The 17,944-nt window shown below is 41.4% G+C and overlaps 1 protein-coding gene across 2 annotated transcripts in view; it reads left to right on the top strand.

Annotated features, from left to right (window-relative positions):
* The first annotated feature begins 537 nt into the window (after positions 1-537).
* LOC139312127 (C-type lectin domain family 2 member D-like) overlaps positions 538-17,944 on the top strand; it is a 34,601-nt gene continuing 17,194 nt past the window's right edge. The window contains exons 1-6 of one of the 2 annotated variants that reach the window (XM_070936678.1): positions 538-645; positions 5,203-5,229; positions 7,844-7,874; positions 9,405-9,506; positions 12,166-12,249; positions 13,784-13,968. In XM_070936678.1, the coding sequence (XP_070792779.1) occupies positions 7,856-7,874; positions 9,405-9,506; positions 12,166-12,249; positions 13,784-13,968 (390 nt within the window). In that variant the 5' untranslated portion in view covers positions 538-645; positions 5,203-5,229; positions 7,844-7,855. The remainder of the gene's footprint in view (positions 646-5,202; positions 5,230-7,843; positions 7,875-9,404; positions 9,507-12,165; positions 12,250-13,783; positions 13,969-17,944) is intronic. The other variant, XM_070936679.1, reaches the window with a different exon arrangement.

Raw genomic sequence — 17,944 nt, 5'->3', positions numbered from 1 at the left:
CTGTAACATCTCCATTCCCTCACCACTCCAGGGGAAGGATACTGCAAAATCCCCATTCCCTCCCCACTCCTGGGGGAAGGATATTACAAAATCTCCATTCCCACCCCACTCTGGGGCCAGCCAGAGGTGTTATTTGCCGGTTCTCCAACCTACTCAAAATTTCCGCTACCGGTTCTCCAGAACCTGCTGAATTTCACCCCTGCCCCCACATCAACAAGGGTAGGACTTCTTGGGGGGGGTGAAAGCACTAGTCAGCCTATAACTAGTGGGGTGGCTGCAGATTAATTGGCTTTAAATTGTTCCAAGTGGGGTCAGAATGTATTCGTGGAGAAGGCACGAATAAAAGGAGAGCGCTCGGGGGCAGCGTTTGCCAAGCTTGGCAACCTTAAGAAAGGAGGGCCTGGGACGTTCTGGGAACTGAAATCCCAAATCTTGACAAAATTGGGAAGCGTAACTCGAGGGCGAATGTTGCGCTTCTGTTGCGAAAGCGAAAGGAAAAACGGTGGGGATTAGAGGATTACAGACGGATGTTGTTTTGCAAATGACCGACACTCAACGACCCTGGGAGGGGGAGGGAATATGATGTAGACTCAACACTGCAAAATTCGGGGAGAGGAAAGAAGGTCTCGGGCGCTGCACGCTCAGGTGGGGAAAGGGGCTCGGCTCTGGGTCTGACCGGGTGGGGGGTGGGGAGCGGGGAAGCTCCCCTCGCGGTCCTCGGAAAGGCAGCCCCCATTTTGCGGTGGTGGCAGCTGCTGCCGCCAGGCGCGGGGGATTTCCCGGATCCATTATGCGGCCGCGCCTCTTTATGGACAGGTCGGAACAAGGGAAAATGAAACAGTTTTCCAAAGCTCCCTCGCCGAGCAATTCTTTTTCCTGCCAGCCCCGTTAAGCACTGTGCACGATCTGCTGCAGGAGACCTAGACTAAAAAAAAAAAATGGGCAGCGCAATTGGTAGGAAAGGAGGGGCGGGTTACCTTTTTTAAGGCGAAGAGCCCCAAGGCTTCGAGGCCGAACAGATCGTATTTCGCAGCGGGGCTGCACGGCCTCCTTTGAGGCTTGTGCAAAAGCCTGGCCGTCCTTTAGCTGGCTGGGGAATTCTGGGAGTTGAAGTCCTCCAGGCTTCAAGTTGCCAAGGTTGGAGACCCCTTTAGCGTGAGGTTAATCCTCGGGGTTTATTTCCAGCAATAACTTCGAGGTGGAGAAATTTAAGAGTTCATGTAGGGGTTCTCTGGGTTTGGGGATTGTATTTTGCAAACGGGGTGTTGCACTAAGTTGCGCCTGCTAAGGATACGTGTAATGCAATGATTAGTAGAACTAGCTTAGTACATTTTCTCTACTGTTGTGATGAGGCTCGTGCTGCATGAAGCACACGGTAAAAGCTTTTTGCGACTTGGGCTATGAAAGAAAACTCGTTTTCCTTAAAACACTTTAATGTTATTGAACATAGCAGTTAAAGAGATAGATAATACAAAGTAAAAAAAATAAAATAAAAAGAGGAATTAGAACGTGCAACGAAGGAAGGAAATGTTTAAAGAAATGACTTCAGCTTTATAAACTATAGTTTTAGTAATGAAAGGATTAGAGCATGCACAGAGTGTAACCTAATTCAGCTTTTTTTAATTGCTGTTGAGAGACGCTCCAGCCTAACTACCGTGCCAACTGCATTAGATAAGACTTCTAGGCGAATTGCCAAGCTTAGCCTAGCAAAGAAACTTTTTGTGAAAAGTAAAAAGTGGATTCTGCCAAGTAACCTTGCTTTTAACTTGAAATGTGGTTACAGCATTCCCTAACAAAGCTCTGATTTATATGCCAGAAAATGTATTTCTTTCCCCTTCTAAAATCTATTATTTTCAGAGCACTGAGAAAAATGGTGAAATTCTCGTGATATGAAATTATGTTACTATAGAAATGACCTTCTGTACAAGCTATGTGAGCTATAAGATGTTTGGAAAAGTTTTTTTTGGCACCCGCTTTTCTCTCTGCCTACTCTGTTAAGGTGAGAGACAAAAAGGCTGTCCAGTCTTTTTGCTTTCTGCAGAAAAAAAAAAGCTGATTATCAGTAACCTCCTGTTCAGAGTTTCATTGGAATTATCAGATTTTGAGCTGAATTCAAAAACCTTACAATAACTTATCACTTTCTCTACTGTTTCAATGGAAAATTTCCCCATATCTCACTTAATTTCTGTAAACAAATCCTTACAGCATTGTTGGTCAGTCCTGGTCAGCAAAAGTATTATTATGGATAACGTACATTTTAACCTTACTCAAGGCTTTGTAGTCCCAATTTAAGGCTGTAGTGTATAAACCCTTTAATATATTGCCCATTTAAATATTGTTCCACTTTTAAAGAAACATGTTTTTCCCTTCTTAGCCAAGACATTTGTTTGTCATATGAGAACTTGCTTTTTTGGCAGGTACACAGTAAGTATTCTGAAAGTATTCTGAAAGTCCTTGAATACATTTTCAAGTTTTAAGAAAGATACAAACCCAGCTGGCAAAGAGTAAGGTAACCCATAAATTTGCCACTAGCAGAATATTTTCTATGTTTCTAAGTGAGAAATTAGTTAACTGAGTTTTGCTCCATTTTATGACTTTTCTTACCACATTTGTTCAGTGATTCATTGCAGTTGTTAAGTTAGTTACACAGTTAAGTGAATCTGGTTTCCCCATTGATTTTGCTTGTCAGAAGGTTGCAAACAGTGATCCCATGACCCCCGGACACTGCAACCTTCATAAATATGACCCAGTTGTCAAGAATCCGAATGTAAATCATGACCATGGGGATGCTGCAGAAATTTATGAAAATTATGACAAATTAACTGAGCAAATTAGGAAAGATTTGGAAAACTGGACAAAGTTGCAGATTTCATGGATGGGAAGATTGGCAGTAATAAAAATGAACATCTTGCCCAAAATTTTATTCCTCTTCCAGACTATTCCGATAAAAATTGGGAAATTTTTTTCTGACTTATTAAATAGATTAACCACAACATTTATTTGGCAAGGAAAGAAGCCTAGAATTAGGTTAAAAGTATTACAAGATACCCGAGAGAGAGGAGGAGCCGCCCTCCCAGATTGGGAGACCTACTATCAAGCAGCAGGATTAGTTTGGATAAAGGAGTGGATGGAATTGGAAAATAAAAGACTGCTAACATTAGAAGGACATATCTAACTATAGGGTGGCACTCATATATATGGGGAGGAAAACAAAATATTTATGGATACTTGAGAAGGCACACAATTAGGAATTCTTTACTAATAATTTGGAATAAAATTAAAAAACAGCATTATATACAAATCCCGTCTTGGATTTCCCCAGAGGAAACTAACATATCCAAATTTAGTCGACTGGACAAAATTAATTAGGTATAGAGACATAATAACCAAGAGGGGAATATTAAAAACTAGAAACGAATTGGAACTGGACTTAGGAAGAGAAGTGCAATGGTGGACATATCTACAGATAAATTCAAAGTACACAGAGAATATAAAAAAAGATCAAGTTCGACCAGAAGAAACAGACTTAGATAAAATCATACTAGGGAATGATCGAAAAGTAATAAGTAGACTATACAAGTGTTAGATCAGCGCAGGGAAAAGAATACGCAAGCAGCGAGGTCCGTTCAGCACTTTAATAGTGAGAATGAGAACAGCCGCCAGGCTTGCCTTATAAAGGGAGCCGGCAGGCACCCCGGCAAATGACAGAACTTTAAAACTCCCACCAATGGACTAGCCAATCTGGCGGCATGATCATATATGGACATAACAAGTTTCTAATTCGGTATAAAATGGAAGAGGAAACAGTGAAAGGCACAATGATCAAATGGGCACAAAACATTAACCATGTGATAGAACTAGAGAAATGGGAGAGGATGTTGAAAACGAACATGAAACTAACAATTGTGACGGCATACAAGGAAAACCAGATGAAAATGTTTTATAGATGGCACCTCCCACCGGCCAGAATTGCGGAAATGTTCCCCACCAACTCCCTGAAATGTTAGAAATGTAAGACTGGCTACGGAACATACTATCATCAATAGTGGACCTGCAGAATGGCACAAAAATTCTGGCAGAAAATCAAAACTTGGATAGTAGAAATAACTCAGAATCCAATAGAGGGAAAACCGGAACAATTTCTGTTAGGAATTTCAATAAACAATTATACTAAAGAAATACAGTATCTTATATTGCATATATTGACTGCAGCTCGTATTGTATACGCACAATATTGGAAGAAGGAAACACTACCAACGGAAGAGGATTTAATTAAAAAAATTCTAGAATGTGCAGAATTAGATAAACTAACTAAAGAAATTAAGGGGAAAGAAGAATCAAAGTATTATAGGTTTGGAGTAGATGGTATGAATGGCTGAAACATAAGGAAATAAGTTAATTGAATGAAGAAAGGAGGGGGAAAATGTGTATGATCTTTTGTTAGTAAAGAAGAAATGAAATAAAGTAGAAAATGAATGTCAAATAAGTTTATACTTAAATATTTGTAAATATTGATGTATAGAAAGAGCAGACCACTGTGTATAGCTGAAAAGAAAAGTGATATTTTTCCTTTTTGTGTTATTTTTTGTTGTATGTATATGTTTGATTTTTAATGTGTTTTTAATGTGTTTAATATAAAAAAACTTTTTATTAAAAAAAGAGAGAACTTGCTTTTTTGGCAGGTACACAGTAGATAGGGTATTCTGAAAGTCCTTGAATACATTTTCAAGTTTTAAGAAAGATACAAACCCAGCTGGCAAAGAGTAAGGTAACCCATAAATTTGCCACTAGCAGAATATTTTCTATGTTTCTAAGTGAGAAATTAGTTAACTGAGTTTTGCTCCATTTTATGACTTTTCTTACCACATTTGTTCAGTGATTCATTGCAGTTGTTAAGTTAGTTACACAGTTAAGTGAATCTGGTTTCCCCATTGATTTTGCTTGTCAGAAGGTTGCAAACGGTGATCCCATGACTCTGGGACACTGCAACCTTCATAAATATGACCCAGTTGTCAAGAATCCGAATGTAAATCGTGACCATGGGGATGCCGCAACAGTCATAAGTGTGAAAAATGGTCATAAGTCACTTTTTTCAGTGCCGTTATAATTTACAATGATTAGTAAACAAAAGGTGGTAAATTGAGGACTACCTGTAAATGCTTTTTGCTTTGCCTGAATTTACTTGGTGTTTTGTATTTCCAGGTGGGCAAAGAAGTCCCCTTTGCAAAGGTAAAATTCTGTCTTTCAAATTGCAGTTTTTAATCTGTTTCATGCCAAACTCTGGATGCCTGAGTTTCAATGCAACAGCCCTACACTATTCCATTTTAGGAAGAAGATTAAGATAGATCTGTTATTCAGCACTTTGCAGGGTGGGGGGGTGGTTTCTATCATGCTAACTACTGGATTGATTTTACTGTTTTAAATATTTGTAACTTCCTTTTTGCATCCTGTTAGAATTCTCCCAAATACCTTCCATGCATGCTTTACAAACAGATCTCTCTGTATTTTTAATCATCCCTCCTGTCAACTTTGTGTTGACCTTTGTGGGGTACCTGAAGGATCGCCGTTTTCCCAAAGTTTCTACATACCCAGTTAGATCAAATAGGACCGGCATATTGTAGATCCATCAACCAAAGAATGTCAGATAAAGGGGACTAGGAAGATAAGTTTTTTTTCTACAGCAGCCCTTGCTCTGTGGAATCCTCTCTTCCGAGTTTAGAATGGCCCTAACTCAATTAGCCTTCCATAAAACTTTAAAAACCTGGTTATGCTCCTGAGTCTGGGGCAGTGGTGGGTTGCTACCGGTTCTCCCTGGTTCTTGCGAACCGGTAGTGGAAATTTTGAGTAGTTCGGAGAACCGGTAAATACCACCTCTGCCTGGCCCTGCCCCCAATCTATTTGCTACCTCCCGAATCCTAGCTGATCGGCTAGAAGGAAAAAAACTGTTTAAACTCTTGCTGCGGCGCTTCAAAGGGCCGCCGTACAGCTGATCAGTGGTAAAAGGCAGTGTGGTGGTAGATCGGAACGCTCCAAAAACAAATAGGTAGACCGGTACCTCTCTGCAAGCAGTTAAAAGCCTGGTTGACCAGTACCTCTGCTAAATCCTAAAGAATTGTCACATGACCAAACCATGCCCACAAAATAAGCCATGCCCACAGAACCGGTAGTAAAAAAATTTAGAACCTACCCCTGGTCTAGGGCATACTACATGCACCAAGGCCCCTCCCTCCTGGCTATATTGTTAACAGGCCAGATGTCTTGCTTTGTATATACTCAAATTAGATGGTTTTAATGTTTTTTATTGTTTTAATGGTTTGTTTTTTTTTACTGTTCTTGTTTTAAAATATTTTTAAGTTTTAATTATAATATGTTTTTGAATTGGGAACCGTCCAGAGTCAGCTGAGATGGGCATCTATAGAAATCAAATAAATAATAAACAAACAAATAAATATAGGATTCTTTGAACAGTCACAGATGCAGTCTTCACACACACTAAAAATTGAATATGTATTTTATAATTACATTGTGTGCTTATGTTTACTCTTTTCAAGTAACATGATGTAGTTTTCACTATTCCTACATCATTTGAAGAGATGGGTAACCCCTACGGCAGAGGATCACTAGTATTGTTAGTACAGAGTGTATCTAAGGCAGTAGATAGTGTACTTTCACATGATCTATCTATATTTGTAAAATATACTCCCCTTCTATGTGTATTTTAATTTGGTCTTTGACCGCAATAAAAGCTTGCTTACTTACATCATTTGTTTTCAGCATTTGTGCGGGCGGTGGGGGGGAATGGACATAATATTTTAAACTTTAAAGCATTCTTAGTTTTCATGTTTTATCATATTAGTTTCATAAACATCTCCAAAATCTTCCTTTGATCATTCCATTTCTTCTATTCCATTCTGAATTGTTACATTACTTTTATATTTATTTTCATTTGCTGTTTTAAGTGCTGCTTAATTTTCCTTATCCACTATTTCTACCACAATCCTGTGTTTCTCTGCTTTTTTTTAGTCTTAATTGTTTTCTTTTACCATATTTCTGCAACTGCCTTTTCTTCCTATGTACTGTATATATTATGCAATATCTCTGTCAACTTCATTTCTTGCATCATTCTTAAATGCATTTTTCTAATCCATAGCCTTGTCATACTTTCTAAAAAAAATAATGTGATAAGTATGGCTATATATTTATATGATTATCTGGAGCTCTTAGGCTTAGATTGTATATACATTTGATATATAAATACCCTTCATTATGATGCCAATGTTTTTCTCAATATTACTGAGAGTTTCAGATAAGATAACTAATTGTTATGGTCATTAATTACAACTAATTACTTACAATTAATTACCTCACTTAAAAAGTCATTTCTGTTCATCCATTTATAATTTTTACATGTACATTGTACGGTATTCCAGGTTCAGATCATTGCAAATCCAGTTAAAGCATCTCAGATACTTAATGTGAGAAAGATGCTTGCAGTTGGACTAAACAAATGCTGGGATGGATAAGTCAAAATATATTTCATACAACCAGGTGTGAGTTTTTCTTGTCTAAAGCTGCCTTCCCAAATCCAGTACCCAAGAGATGATTTGGATATCAGCTCTCATAACCTCTGGCCATTCCAGTCAATAAGATTGAAGTGAACGGCAGCACACTGAAGTTAAGGAGTTTAAGAAAGTACTTTACTTACAGTAATATATCAATATAATGTATATCTCAATTAATATATATCAATGAAAAAAATCCTGTGCAGGAATGACTAATACCAAATTCTTTTCTTTCCATACCATCTGAACCCTGATATATATATATATATATTGTAACTCAGAAAGCTTGGAAGATGCCAGAAATATTTACAGGTGAGGCATTCAGATCTTTCTTACACTTACTTGAGAACTACAGGAAGCAGGAGAAAAGCCCCAGGGCACTGATAAAATCAGAGGAGGAAACTCTTATTGATTATATAGCTAAAAACGTTGGTTTCCATGCTTAATGGGGGAATAACAAAAAGTAAGGCAAGCATGAGTTGAAAAAGCAAACTTGGGGGAAAGTTTTGATCTGAATATCTGGAGATGACTGGATTCAAGATAGAATTGGGGAAAACAAGTAAGATAATTGATTACCTGTAGGACTGTTTTCTTCAGTCATTCCTGCTACTTATGGTGAGAACTGTACTGGGACCAAATACTCTTAAAATTAATGAACCAGGAAGAGCATCTGAGAGGACTCTTCCAGATGACCTTCTAAGCTTTAAGAGGCTCATTGAGTAAGTCAGAGAGTTTCGCAGCTGGGATTCTATGTGGAGTGTCAGTTTCAGGTACAATTCAGCAAAATACATACCTGCTTGTGCAAAAGCAAGGACACCTTCCAATGTGCACCTCAAAATTGGTGCACATTACTATTGTAATGCTCTCTACATGGGGCTCCCCTTGAGGAGCACCCAGAGGCTCCAACTGGCGCAGAGTGCGGTTGCGCGGGTGGTAATGGGAGCGTCATGGCGCTCCCATGTGACACCTCTCCTGCGCGAGCTGCACTGGCTCCCGGTGGTCTTCAGGGTGCGCTTCAAGGTTTTGGTTACCACCTTTAAAGCGCTCCATGGCTTAAGACCTGGTTATCTACGGGACCGCCTACTACCACCAATAGCCTCCCACCGGCCAGTACGCTCTCATAGAAAGGGACTCCTCCGGGTGCCGTCAGCCAAACAGTGCCGGCTGGCGACCCCTAGGGGGAGAGCCTTCTCTGTGGGGGCACCTACCGTCTGGAATGAGCTCCCCCCAGAGATACAGAGGATCCCGGATCTGCGCACCTTCCGCCGCGCTGTGAAGACTTTTTTATTCCATTAAGCGGGCTTGGCCTAATCTCCTCCCTCTTTTAATATGTAAATTTTAATCTGTTTTTAAATTATTGGGGTGTTTTAATTTGTCTGGGCCAAAATGATTTAATTTGATTTTATCTGGTTTTTAAATTTTTTGTATTTATGTATTTTATTATTTGGCTGTTCACCGCCCTGAGTCCTTTGGGAGTAGGGCAGTATACAAATCAAATAAAAATAAAAAAATAAATAAAAAAATAAAAAAATCAGTGGAAATACCCCAAGTCTAGGTCCGAATTTGTCCTACGGCATGGATACCACCCCCTAATATAATCATCTGAAATCTTGCAAAATGATCAACTCATATGAGGTTTTTGCAAGTCACATTGAGTTCCTCCTGTGAATATTCAGCAGTGCAAGATTTGGGGATTTTCAGCTATTTAAAATATTTATTTAAATTGTTTTGTCTGAGAGGGAACCCTGGTTGGGTATTGGGGGAGAGGGGGGGTCCAGCGTCTTCTCCATAGCAAAACTAGACCATAACTTTATGTACTGTCTTTTTGCCTTTTGATATTAGCTGAAGTTTCTGATAATTGTCATTGCTTGACTCCTGAGATCACAAGTACGTCTCCTGGAAACTCTGATGCAGAGAATGAGAGGAATGCTGGTAAAAACAAAGGTAGGCACCTGCCTGGGATCCTTTGTAATCTTGCAGATTACTTCTGCTTGGCCCCGCCCGCAATCTATTCGCTGCCTCCCGAGTCCCAGCTGATCGGCTAGAAGGAAAAAAACACGCCCACAGGACCAGTAGTAAAAAATTTTAGAACCCACCCCTGGTCTACATTCCTCAAGGCTCCCCCTCCTGGCTATATTGTTAACAGGCCAGATGTCTTGCTTTTTATATGCTCAAATTAGACGTTTTTAATGGTTTTTTTAATTTTTAATGGTTTTTTTTTTTACTGTTCTTCTTTTAAAATATTTTTAAGTTTTAATTATAATATGTTTTTGAATTGTGAACTGTCCAGAGTCAGCTGAGATGGGCATCTGTAGAAATCAAATAAATAATAAACAAACAAATAAATATGGGGTTCTCTGAACAGTCACAGATGCAGTCTGATTTAAGGCCAACACGGTAGCTTTGATGAGTTTCAGAGGTGAAATCCAGCAGGTTCTCACAGGTTCTGGAGAACCGGTAGCGGAAATTTTGAGTAGTTCAGAGAACCGGCAAAAGCCACCTCTGGCTGGCCCCAGAGTGGGGTGGGAATGGACATTTTGCAATATCCATCTCCCAGGAATGGGGAAGGGAATGGGGATTTTGCAGTATCCTTCCCCTGGAGTGGGATGGAAATGGAGATTTCGTAGTATCCTTCCCCTGCCATACCCACCAAGCCATGCCCACAGAACCGGTAGTTTAAAAAATTGGATTTCACCACTGGTGAGTTTCCCTCATAATCTTCAGGACAGAAACCCTGCCCCTGACTTGGCTATTAGGGTGGGAGACAGAAGTCCAGATCATCCCTCCAAGGGGGAAGGAATTGATGTTAATGCCTTCTTCTCAAAGAACAAGATTCGGTTAACTGCTGTAAACGTTGTTGGAGAAGATAGCAGTACCTCTTAGACTTTCAGCCCGCTTCATAGTGCTTTACAGCTCTCTCTAAGCAGTTTTTACAAAGTCAGCATATTTCCCCCTAACAATCTGGGTCCTCGTTTTACCAACCTTGGAAGGATGGAAGGCCGAGTCAACCTTGAGCCGGTGAGACTCGAACTGCTGTCTAGCCGGCAGTCAGCAGAAGTAGCCTGCAGTACTGCATTCTAACCACTGCACCACCACAGTCTTGATGAGTAGGTTGGGATGGCATGTTCTGTTTTTCACTGCTGTCCTTTATGCTAGAGATCCCCAACACCTGAGCTGTGAACCATACTGCTCCATGGCGTGTCAGCAACTGGGTCCTGCAAACGAGCGAAGCCCCATCTGCTCGTTTGAAAGGGGTTAAAGAAGCCATCTTTGTCAAAATTCAACAGCCCTCTCTCAATGGAGGGGGAGGGCTACAACATCATCTTATCTCCAATAAGACTTCCAATAACTCTCCACACCCATTTGTACCACTCAGGTAACCCTGAGGGCACAGATAAACCACCAGGTGATCTTAACAACCTGCTAAAAGAATGCCAGTGACCAGCTGTCTGCAAGGAATATAAATCCTTCCATTCCCCACAATCTAGTCAGCTGAAGAAGATTGTTGGATGAGAAGCGAAGCGTCTTCAAAGAAAAACCAGAAAGTTCAGTTGCCTCTTGAAAAAGCACCTTTGGGAGTGGTGGGATTGAGATTGTGTCTCCCACAACTACGTATAAGAAGGATGGAGGCAGGGATGAAATGTAAAATTTGTTACTACCGGTTCTGTGGGCGTGGCTTGGTGTTGGGGGGGGGTAATATGACTGGTTGGGCGTGGCCAACTTTTTTTTTTTTTTTTAACTTTTCAAAGCATCTTTTCTAATGCTTTAAAAAGCCTCTGCCGATCAGGTAACTCAGCTGGGATCGTCAGAGAGGCTTTTTAAAAAGTGCTTTGAAAAGACACTGCCAATCAGGCAACTCAGCTGGGATCATCAGAGACTTTTCAAAGCATTTTTTTTAACCACCTCTTCGCCCAAGAGGTTGCAAAAAAAAATGCTTTGAAAAGTCTCTGACGATCCCAGCTGAGCAGCGCGATCATCAAAGGCTTTTTTTTTTTACTTTTAAAAGCATTTTTTTGTTGGAAGAGGTTGTAGAAAAAATGCTTTTTTTAAAAAAAAAGCCTCTGATGATTGTGCGGCTCAGCTGGGGGAGGGGGCGCAGGGATTTTTGCTACCGGTTCTCCGAGCCACCCACTTCCATCGCTACCGGATCGGGTGATCCTGTCTGAACCGGGAGTCATTTCACCCCTGGATGGAGGATGTAAGCCATTCCAGATCTACTTTAATTGTTCTGTGAAGAAAGAAATATGAAGGCCACACACAACAGACACCAAGGCTGTGCTTCTGTGCTCCTTGGGAGTCACACTAACTGTTTCTTCATCCTTTCCTTATAGAGCAGGGATGGGGAATTCTGGAGTCCACAAGTCATAAAAGGGCCATAGTTCCCCACCTCGGTTTATGGAGGGAGAGAGGAGGAGATGAGGGACATTCAGGGTTTATCTTGATGGGATCAACAGCTGCAAGTCAGATAACAAAGTCCAATTTACTATGCTATAGTCTGACTACAACCCTGAGTGGTTTATGAGACAATAAAAACATTTAAAAAATCTAAACAGCCTTAATGAAATCATGAACATCTCCTAATATTTTCCTGTCTATTTTTCAGGGGTCATACACAAGGGCCAAAAATTCGCTGTAGCTGTAGCTGTTGTAATCGCAATTTTGATCGCTGTTATAATTTTATTGTCTAGTAAGTAATGATACATTTCTGCTTAACTTTCTCCATAGTTTTGTTGCTTCTGTGGTTATCATTTAAATGAAATCATGCATGAATTTAAACCACAGAACAATTGAATTGGAAGGAAATAGCAACTGGGGGTGAGGTGTGTCAAATGAGTCAAGATGAAGATTGCTGCAGTGCCGTTGAAAGTTGGACTTTGTACATGTGTCAAATGTTGCCTGGAAGGAGTTTGATTGCACTGCTGTGATTGCCATCTGGACTTCTTTATTTTTATTTTTTTGGGGGGTGGGGGACTCTCACAAATGTCCCAAGAAGAGAAGATTGTTATGTGGCAAGGGAAAGCAGTTACAGAGTGAATGGAGAGGAGGAAGGAAGACTGCACAATCCAACATAAACAAATTTGCATTTGGTCTTTTTTATCACACACACTCAAGTAATCCATTCTTAGTGTAGCTTTTTTAAGACGTTCTTTTATTGTGCCTTTCTACCAGTCTTAACTCCAACAACTGCCAGGACAAGTTTCTGCAGTTTTCCTGGCAAAATTTTGGAAGTAGCTTGCCTCTGTCTCCACCTCTTTCCTTGAGCTAAGAGAAAATGACTGGCCCAAGGTCCTCCAGTTTTGTTTTGTTTTTAAATTTGATTTATATGCCGCCCTTCTCCGGAGACTCAGGGCGGCTTACAATGCGTTAAGCAATAGCCTTCATACTTTTGTATATTTATACAAAGTCAGCTTATTGACCCCACAAACTGGGTCCTCAATTTACCTACCTTAGAAAGGATGGAAGGCTGAGTCAACCTTGAGCCTGGGGAGATTTGAACATGCAGTAATTGCAGGCAGCTGGATGTTAATAACAGGCGATTAGTCTGCTGCGCCACCAGGCTCTATTGGCTTTGTGCCTAAGGCAGAACTAGAATTCACAGTCTCCCAGTTTTTAGTCTGATGTCTTAACCGCTACATCAAATTTGGTATTTTCTTATGATAGCTAATCTACTTTTATGTTTCTCCTGACGTGCTGAACTCTCACTTCCATATTTAATTTTTTTTTTTAAGTAGTGCTACCCAAACCTGGGTAAATTACCCAATTGGCCCCCTGTTTAAAAAGTTTGAGGACCCCTGGTGTAGGGTCTCCTGCTTGGGTGGAGGGTTGGAAGGGACCTTGATCTACAAGGTCCCTTCCAACTCTGTTAATCTAATCTAATCTAAATCCAGCCTATCTTGAATTTGATTGACTTTTATCTATTGTCAATTTGTTTTGACTGTTGGTAGTTCAGATTCTTGTAGAGAATCTACATGCAATCTATATGCAATAAAGAGAATCTACATTCAATCATGCAATAAACGTATATTCATTTGAAGCACCTTGGCTTCTCATTTTCTCCACGTAACACTAGCTGTATTTACAGGTTAACTCACTTGGTTTCCTTAAACCCTGGAATTGCAGTTTAAATGAAGCAGATTAATACTGACTATTCAAACCATGTTGTCAGAATTGAGGTTAATTGTGAGCTCTGTGATTTGTCCATTTTGATTTTCTTTTTCCAGTTTACAGCACAAAACCGTGTTTGCCATGCCTTTCCACTGTAAATGCTGCCTGTCCTGATTCCTGGATTGGATACAGAGGAAAATGTTTCTACGTATCAAAAGAAGAAAGGAATTGGTCTCTCAGTTTAAGGACTTGTTCTTTATTTAATGCATCCTTGGCTGTGATTGATACACAGAAGGAATTGGTAAGGAATAATTAGACATCATTATTAATTGGACAGTTGTCCTGGCGTTCACATGTGTAAAAAACAGTCCTATTGTATTTGTTCTTATTATCTGTATACTACTAAAATTCTCATTCTGTTTGTCTGTTTATAACCTCGAGGGACCCAAACGTTATATTATATTGCAACAAGATACTTAAAATCAGCTAACTTAGAGAATGGGTAGAAAAGTCTGGAAACCATTGATCATAATGAAGTTATCCATTCTGTCCTGTTTGACTTTTGGCAATTCTATGGACCAGGTCTCCATATCTTCCAATCTTGCATTTTCCTTTGCATTTTTGTATGTTCCAGCTGGTGTCAGCTTTGATGGTGTCCAGCCACCATATTTTTGGACAGCCTAATTTCCTTTTATCGCTAACTCTTCCACTCGTAATTGTTTTCTCCAGTGATTTCTCACACATTTTATTTATTTATTTATTTGCAAGTATTTATATGCCGCCCTTCTCCCGAAAGGACTCAGGGCAGGGAACATAAGTAAAACAAAAAACAGATAAAAACATATAATAAAAACCCAATTAAAACCAGTTAAGATCGAATGATAATAAGTAATAACACCCAAGAATCTAAATCAGCCCATTTGTTGGAATAGCCAAGTCTTCAGGCCCCGACGGAAGGAACGGAGATCAGGTGCCGTCCGAAGCTCGGTGGGTAACTCATTCCAGAGGGCAGGGGCGCCCACAGAGAACGCCCTACCCCTGGACGTCGCCAGACGACATTGTCTGGTCAACGGTACCCTGAGGAGAGAAGCCCTGTGGGAGTGGACAGGACGGTGGGAGTCAGGCAGGAGATGGTCCTGCAAGTATCCTGGACCTAAGCCATGACCAAAGTAAGTGAGATGCAGTTTCATAATCTTGCCTTCCAGTGCCATGTCTGGTATTATGCGCACCAATATTTGCTTGTTAGTCACCTTTGTTGTCCAAGGAATATGCAGGAGCCTTCTACAGCACCAGACCTCAAAAGGTATATCATATCACAGGTATTGCCCAGTTTTCTTGTGCCAGTTGAGTATATGATTTACTGTTTCTTCTGTCTCTTTGTGTAATCTGAACTTGGAATCGTTGGACAATTTTTCAATTCTGGCCTTGATTGCGTTAGTTCAAATAACCTGCACAGTTCTGATCATTGTAAGTGTACATGTGTCATGGCATTTTGATGTTTTTTCCTAAAGATTTCATGGCTGCCCTAGCAATTGCTAGTCTGCCATGCGTTTTTTGAATGGCGGTTCCTTTGTTGATACTAGATCCTTAAATGCAGAAACTATCCACCATTTCAGTATTTTCCCTGTTAATTCTACGGTTTGCTATTCTACCTCTTGTCATAAGTTTGGTCTTTATGGAACATTTATTATTATTGATAAGGTTTGTCACACATTCAGCCTGATATTCAGCCTAGATATTATGACCCAGGTTGTCAAGGCAAGGCAGGCCTCTAAAGAGTCCTTTATTACTCTATGTCCATGATGGCAAACGTATGGCACGTGTGCCACAGGTGGCACGTGTAGCCATATAGCTCCGATGCACGCCAGCTGATTTTCGGGCCTTCTGGGCCTACCAGAAGTAGGGAAACAGGCTGTTTCCTGCCTCCAGAGGGCCTTGGGGCATGGTGGGGAAGGCCCATTTTTTGCTGTTCCCAGCCTCCAGAGCCTCTCTAGGAGTCTGGGGAGGGCGAAAACAGCCTTCCCCACCCCACCCCCAGAGGTCCTCCAGAAGCCAAAAATGGCCCATTTGTCAACTTCCAATGGGACCTTCTCTGAGCTTGCCTGCGCTCCACTCTCTGTGCCAGTGGTGGGTTCCTCCCAGTTCGGCCCGGTTCTCCCGAGCTGGTAGCGGTGACGATATGATGTCACCGAACCGATTCTGCCCCCCCACACCCCCACACTTCCTGCATTATTTTTACCTTTTATTTGGCCCCACCCCCAATCTATTGCTGCCTCCTGAGTCCCAGCTGATGACTAGAGGGAAAAAAACTGTTTAAACTCTTGCCGCGGGGCTTCAAAGGGCCGCCCTACAGCTGATCAGTGTTAAAAGAAAACAAATGAGTAGACCAGTGTCTGCAAAAATACATGAGTAGATCAGTGCCTGCAAAAATACATGAGTAGATCAGTGCCTGCAAAAATACATGGGTAGACCAGGGCCTGCAAAAAATAAATGGGTAGATCAGTTCATCTCTGCAAGCAGTAAAAAGCCTGGTAGACCAGTACCTCTGCTAAATCCTAAATAATTGTCACATGACCATCAAGCCACGCCCACAAAATAAGCCATGCCCACAGAACCGGTAGTAAAAAAATTTAGAACCCACCCCTGCTCTGTGCCCTTGGATCGAGTGGGGGAGGCAGCTGTTCCTCATCAGAGGGGATCAGTTGCCTATCAGCACCACTGCCTGCTGGCAGCCAATCCTTCCCTGTGTCTGTGAGAGCAAGTAGCTCTCTTGTCTGGTCGACCACCTCCCCCAATGTCTGGGAATCCTGGGACAGCATGGTCCTCAGCCCCTGGCCTCTTCAAACATGCCATCCCCATTGGCTGGTCCCGGTTCCAGCTCCTCTCCTTTGAACTGGGTTCTGTTGGTGCCATGTCACTAGATATGGCATTTTTATCTACCTATGAAGTCCTTTCCAAGGGCCTGGGATAGGTAGATATTGATGTTTTATGGTGTTAGAGGTATCATCACAGGATGTAAGCCGTTCTGAATAAAGCTGCCTTCGGCAATTGACTGATAGTGATCTGGTCAATGTTGATGGTGTTCAAGTGGTGCTCCAGTTATTTTGGGATTGCGCTCAAGGTGCCTATCACTATTGGTGTTACCTTTTATTATTACATTTTTGTGCTATCCACAGGGCCGGATTTTCCTATAGGCTAACTAGGCTTCAGCCTAGGGCCTCAAGATCAAGAGGGGCCTACATTCAAATTGTTAGCAAAATTAAAATTACACTTTCACTATAGGTGAAAGGGCCTCATAAGTGGAATAGCCTAGGGCCTCTTTTCATCTAAATCCGGCCCTGGCTATCCATCTCAAGGTTTGAGACAACACTGAGAAGCTTAAAATGTGATAAAACACACAATATCTCATCTTCTCATATTCCAAAGGCCAGCGGCCAAGACAAAAAAGGCTTTTCTCCTGGATCCCATCAACTGAAATTCTTTGGCTGATGGGATCTGCAGTGGGGCCCCTTTTGCCAGAACAAATGGAGTGCGTGAATCCCATTGGGGAAAGACTGTTCTGCAGATATCCTGGACCCATGGCTTTCATAGAAAGCTTTAGAGATGACAACCGACACCTTGAATTGCACCCAGAAGTAGATTGGCAGCCAGTGTAACTTGCAATAATGATGGTATTACATGTGCTACTCTAGGGGTATCCAAAACTACCCATGCTGTTGCGTTCTGGAAGGGTGGAGTTAGCACACAACACAAAATTGTGTGAAGGCTTTCCTAACCAGGGCTGCCACCTCCTCTTTGAGCAGGAGTTGTGAGTCTAAGAGAACCTCCAAGTTACACACAGGGTTTGCTTGGGCTACATCCAGAACTGAAGATAACAAATATCCAGATCCTGAGGCTCTACATACCCACAGCCACTTTGTCTTGTCAGGGTTCAGCTGAAGCCTGTTGTCCCTCATCTAGGTCCTCCCAGTCTCTAGGGTTTAGGCCCTGCGAAAGGGCAGCCACAGCATCACTTGGATCATCAAGGATAACAATGTAAAACTGAGTATCATCAGCATACTGGCGGTAATTCATCCTGTAGAGTTGGATGATCTCACTCAGTGGTTTCATATAGATGTTTAAAAAAGGAGCAGAGTGTACTGGGCACTGTGACATCCCACAAAGGAGTAATCACAGGCTGGACCTCCCACCTGCTATCAACACTGATTGGAACTGGCCTTTGAGAAAGGAACTGAATTAGTGCAATACTGCATCACCCAACCACTGGGACTGTCACG

Source organism: Pituophis catenifer, unplaced genomic scaffold, assembly GCF_029215685.1.
Source record: "Pituophis catenifer annectens isolate HBS135680 unplaced genomic scaffold, rPitCat1.0.hap2 SCAF_2, whole genome shotgun sequence".
Classification (NCBI taxonomy): Eukaryota; Metazoa; Chordata; class Lepidosauria; order Squamata; family Colubridae; genus Pituophis; species Pituophis catenifer.
The sequence above is the reverse complement of the archived record's forward strand: the minus strand, read 5'-3'. Positions and strand labels throughout refer to the sequence as shown.